Here is a 5,435-nt window from a genome sequence, read left to right on the forward strand (position 1 = left end):
GACGGTTCGGCCGTGTATTTACTGGATGTGGGTGCGTGATTCATCTGCCTAACGGTCACGAGCGCTGTTTCGCGTGTTGGGCTTAATCACGCTCGGCAGTGCTCGTGGATGAGTCATGTTTTCATTGCGGGAACATGACCATCGCGATGTTTATAGATCGAGACTCAATGATCTCAGTGTGGGTAGAGTCCCCTCTGCCACACCCCAATCTATCTCTCCTACGGGATACTTTGGCTGGTGGCCAGGGTGATCTGAGGGTTACAGTGTGGTACTACAATACTAAAATAAAAAAAATATAAAAAAAACACGTCCCCCTCTACATCGCAAACCGTGGGGCTTCCGTGTGTGCCTGGTTCCTCTCGGGGACCCAGTGTTTCATTCGGGGCTCCAGCAGATGGTGTCATGTCACTCACAGCATCACAAGGCGGCTTGATTCCTCTGGAAATGAGGATTCGACTGCGTTGCCTCCATCAGGGGTCAGCGTTAGTCGAGTCAGATCCAGAGCTGATGGCCATGCTTTCCCGGGCAGCTGAAAGCATCGGTTGGAGTGGCGCCGCCCTCCCCCGAGCACTGTAGGCTTTCCCGGATGTGCATCAGGACGCTTCCCGCGGGAGTCCACGTGACTTTTCGCGGCCCGCGGGCGTCCTCCGCCTTCGCTGCCCTTGATCGTGAGGCGATCTTGGTCTGTATGTTCTCTGTCACTATTGTGACACAGGCATGCAGTCCTGTGTGTCGCCTTCGCCTTCGAGGCAGTGCTGACTCAGGAGTTCTGTCAGAACCGGCCGCAGTGGAACGCTAGTCCTTCCCTGGCCAACACTGACAGAACGAGGAAACTCGACCACGCCCCCTTGCTGGGACGCTATGCCTCCCATGCCCGGCCTGGTCGTTCCGCCGCGGACACTACTGACCTCGCTCTCGGGCGACATCGGTACCTGCGTGATCCTGGGTCAGGTGGTGTCCACTAGAGTGGTCCAGACATGGGCTTAGCCAGGTTGATGTGAGGGGGTCTGAGAATTCATTTTCTCAGCTCCCCCATGTCCCAGGCTGGGCTCTTCGGCGGGGTGGCTTCGGCCACCAGAAGCGGACTCAGGTTCGTCTGCACTGATGGTCATCCATCCGTGTGGTCTCCTTGGTCTGCTTCCCGCCAAGGCCACCTCCATGCGGCTCCTCCCCTCGGGCCTTCACCGGCCCTGGGTAGGAGGAGGTCGCTGGAGGCTGGCACCGCCTGTCTCTGCCCCTTAGCCGGCTAACACCTGGCTAAGTAGCACTCTTGAGACAGGCAGCTTGGAGTTAGGGCTCAGTTCTTTCAGAAGCTGGTAGCAGGACCACTTCCCCCGGTGGAGGGCTGGGGGAGAACCTCGTTCAAAAGAACTGATGCTCTTTCTCTGAGCCCCAAGAGGCTGTGGATGACAGCACGCGCCACCCACGGGCCACGCTCCTCTCATCCCCCTCTGTCGCCAGACCCCTGCCAGAGCACGCCCCCGTGGGACGCTGGTCCTCCCCTGGCCTCCTCTGGCAGGACGAGGCTAATGACCGTGCCCCCGCACAGGGCCGCTATGCCACCCTCGCCTGGGCCGGTCATTCCGCCTCGCTGCACCACCGACGGTACGTCTGTGGTTCGAATGACCCCGCTGGCGCAGTTTCTGGAAGCCTGGCTAGAGCTTCCCAGACTGTCCCGCTGGGTCGCGAGAACCATCAGACTCGGCTACGCGATTCAGTTCGCGCGGTCTCCTCCCCGCTTCAGGGGAGTCCGCTTCACTGTGGACAGTGGCAATGCCCCTGTCATGAGAGCGGAGGTGGTCACCCTACTGGCGAAGGGTGCGATCGAGACTGTCCCTCCAGCCGAAATGAAGTCCGGCTTATACAGCCCCTACTTCATTGTACTGAAGAAATCCAGTGGGTTACGGCCAATCCTCAATCTGCGCGTCTTGAACCGCTCCCTTCAAAGGCTGTCGTTCAAGATGCTCACAGCCAAACACGGCCGCAGGATTGGTTTGCAGCAATTGACCTGAAGGACGCTTACTTCCATGTCTCCATTTTACCTCGACACAGACCGTTTCTTCGGTTTGGTTTCGAGGGGCGGGCATACCAGTACGCGGTTCTCCCATTCGGGCTAGCCCTGTCTCCTCGCGTCTTTACGAAAGTCGTCGAGGCAGCCCTTGTTCCCCTCGGGGAACACGGGGTTCGCATCCTAAACTATCTCGACGACTGGCTTATCCTAGCTCACTCTCGAGACCAGGTTTGCGAACACAGGGACCTAGTGCTCCGGCACCTAGCTCGTCTGGGCCTTCGGGTCAACTGGGAGAAGAGCAAACTCTGCCCCGTGCAGAGGATCACTTTTCTCGGTAGGGAGATCGACTCGGTCGCCATGTGCGCGCAGCTTACGAACGAGCGCACGCAGTCACTGCTGACTTGTCTTCGCCAGTTCGAAGACAAGAGTGCGGTTCCACTGAAACTATTTCAGAAGCTCCTGGGGCATATGGCAGCCGCAGCCGCAGTAACGCCGCTCAGATTGCTTCATATGAGACCGCTTCAGCTTTGGCTTCGCGATCGAGTCCCGAGGTGGGCATGGCATCACGGCACGCTCCGAGTTCCAGTGACTCCGGCCTGCCGTCAGACCTTCACCCCGTGGTCGAACCTCAGTTTTCTACGGGCCGGAGTGCCCTTAGAACGAGTTTCCCGGCATGTTGTTGTATCAACAGATGCCTCCACCACGGGCTGGGGCGCCATGTGCAATGGACATGCTGCCGCGGGCTCCTGGACAGGACCCCAGCGCCTTTGGCATGTCAATTGCCTCGAGTTGCTGGCTGTACGTCTCGCCCTGCACCGCTTCCGTGCGTTGCTCAAGGGTCAGCACGTACTAGTCCGATCAGACAATACCGCGACAGTAGCGTACATCAACCATCAAGGTGGTCTACGCTTCCGCCGTATGTCGCAACTCGCTCGCCACCTCCTCTTATAGAGTCAGAAGCATCTGAGGTCGCTTCGAGCCATTTATATCCCGGGAGACCTGAACCAGGCGGCCAACGAGCTGTCCCGGCTTCGGCCTCTCGCTGGAGAATGGAGACTCCATCCCCAGTCGGTCCAGCTGATTTGGGATCAGTTCGGGGACGCACAGGTAGACCTGTTTGCCTCCCACGACTCGTCCCACTGCGACCTGTATTATTCCCTGACCGAGGGCACGCTCGGCACGGATGCACTGGCGCACAGCTGGCCGCGGGGCCTACGCAAGTATGCGTTTCCCCCAGTGAGCCTTCTTGCGCAGACCTTGCGCAAGATCAGGGAGGACGAGGAGCAGGTCATTTTGGTTGCCCCATACTGGCACAACCGGACCTGGTTCTCAGAACTAGTACTCCTCGCGACAGCACCTCCCTGGCCAATTCCCCTGAGGAAGGACCTGCTTTCCCCCTTTGGCACCCTCGTCCCGATCTTTGGAACCTCCACGTGTGACTCCTGGACGGGACGAGGTAGGTTTGAGTACCCTACCACCAGCGGTGGTGGCTACCATCACTTCCGCTAGAGTATCGTCCACGAGACATGCCTATGCGTTGAAGTGGAACCTCTTCGTCAACTGGTGTTCTTCTAAACATCAAGAACCCACGAAATGCCCGATCAGTGTCGTGCTTTCCTTCCTGCAAGAAGGGTGGGAGCGAAGGCTGTCTCCCTCCACCCTGAAAGTGTATGTTGCCGCCATTGCCGCACATCACGACGCAGTTGATGGTAAGTCTCTGGGAAAGCACGACCTGATCATCAGGTTCCTGAGGGGAGCGAGGAGACTGAATCCTCCTCGTCCTCCCCTCGTACCCTCTTGGGACCTCTCAGTGGATTTAACTGCCCTGCAGAGTGCTCCCTTTGAGCCTCTGCAATCAGTGGTTACGTAGACAGAACGCTGTGTTTCAGGATCTCAGACCAGCTCTTTGTCTGTTATGGTGGGAAGCTGAAGGGAAAGGCTCTCTCCAAGCAAAGGTTGTCTTACTGGATAGTGGACGCCATTGCTTTGGCATACCAGCAGCAAGGTCGACCATGCCCCCTTGGTGTGATGGCCCACTCCACTCGGAGTGTGGCATCCTCTTGGGCTCTAGCGCATGGTGCCTCGCTAACAGACATTTGTAGAGCTGCAGGCTGGGCGACACCTAACACATTCGCGAGATTCTATATCTCCGAGTGGAGCCAGTTTCTTCTCATGTACTCGCTTCAACTAGCCGGTACTAGATTCTGCTCAGGTGTCTTCGCTTGCTCGCCATTCCTCTCCACGGACGGGATACGTGCGATATTTTCCTCAGGTGAGCCTAATAAGCCCTGAGTCTCCTCCAGCACTGTCGACGTCAACGCCAGAGTTATGTCACTGGCAGCTTTCGTGCTTGGCTAGGTGCCTCCATGTGCATGGTTCCCCCTCTGGGCGACCCCCACATGTGTATTTCCACTGTAAGTCTCTCTGAGCATGTGTCTTTCCCTCGGCAAGCCACCTTGCCACCCCTGGGGTTGAAACATTCCACCTGCGGCTGGACACCCCAGTGATATTCCATATGCAGCCCCTCGGGGTCATATGTGTTTTCCAAGTCCCCCCCCTCCCCCTTAGGGCTGGGCATAATTGCATATTTCCTCTGAGATATGCTTCCCAGTGTACCTTGGTATTCCTGTGTTAAGTAGGAGTCCTTCGTCCGTGCTAGTCTCACGACAGGGAGCTCAGACTTACGCAGGGCACTGGAAGACAGCCGAGGTGGCGTGATTAGACTGGGGACCCCATTCGTCGTCATCCGACGTAACTCGGAGTGACCACGAAAGGGAACGTCTCGGTTACGTATGTAACCCTCGTTCCCTGAGTAGGGAACGGAGACGTTACGTCTCCCTGCCACTTCAGCTGTACCGCTGGGAACGCCTGAGTTCAGTCTCGGCTCCTCAGCGAAGACATATCTGCATGTTGCCAGCGTACTTCCTTATATACCCCCAGAGGGGGGCGGACCTACGCTATGCAAATTCCGCAGACCCATGGCATTTCATTGTTTTCGTTTTATATACTCGAAGGTGATAGGCTTTCTAAGCGAAACCCCATTCGTCGTCATCCGACGTAACGTCTCCGTTCCCTACTCAGGGAACGAGGGTTACATACGTAACCGAGACGTTCTGCTGCGAGGTAAAATTTAAATCTCGGGTTGTGAATCTCATTCAGGTATGTTGATTGACATGAGGAAAAGTATTTGATGTGAAATGTAACATTTATTATGTACTGTTGAGTAAACTGGTTCTTATTTGAATATTCTATTGGAACTGTTGTTTATTTATTTTTTCTGTTTGACTTGAGTATTGCTGCAGAAAGGAAAGAGACTGAACAAACGCCTGAAGCTAAGTGAAGCTTTATTTCTGTGAATGTTTTTTTTTATTTTTTTTTATAAGTGATGTGAAACAAAAGTTTATTTGTGGCACTTACTACTATC

General features: G+C 55.9%; 1 protein-coding gene across 1 annotated transcript; it reads left to right on the forward strand.

Moving 5' to 3' along the window:
- Positions 1–619: 619 nt before the first annotated feature.
- Positions 620–3,881, forward strand: LOC309508160 (uncharacterized protein; the record flags this gene model as incomplete). Its single annotated transcript, XM_082182687.1, has 3 exons — positions 620–1,900; positions 2,980–3,467; positions 3,871–3,881. The coding sequence occupies exons 1-3, from the start codon at positions 1,407–1,409 to the stop codon at positions 3,879–3,881; spliced, it is 993 nt and encodes a 330-aa protein (XP_082038813.1). The 5' UTR covers positions 620–1,406.
- Between the last annotated feature and the right edge of the window lie 1,554 nt (positions 3,882–5,435).

The sequence above is a fragment of the Leuciscus leuciscus genome, assembly GCF_965113295.1.
Source record: "Leuciscus leuciscus genome assembly, chromosome: 10".
NCBI lineage: Eukaryota > Metazoa > Chordata > Actinopteri > Cypriniformes > Leuciscidae > Leuciscus > Leuciscus leuciscus.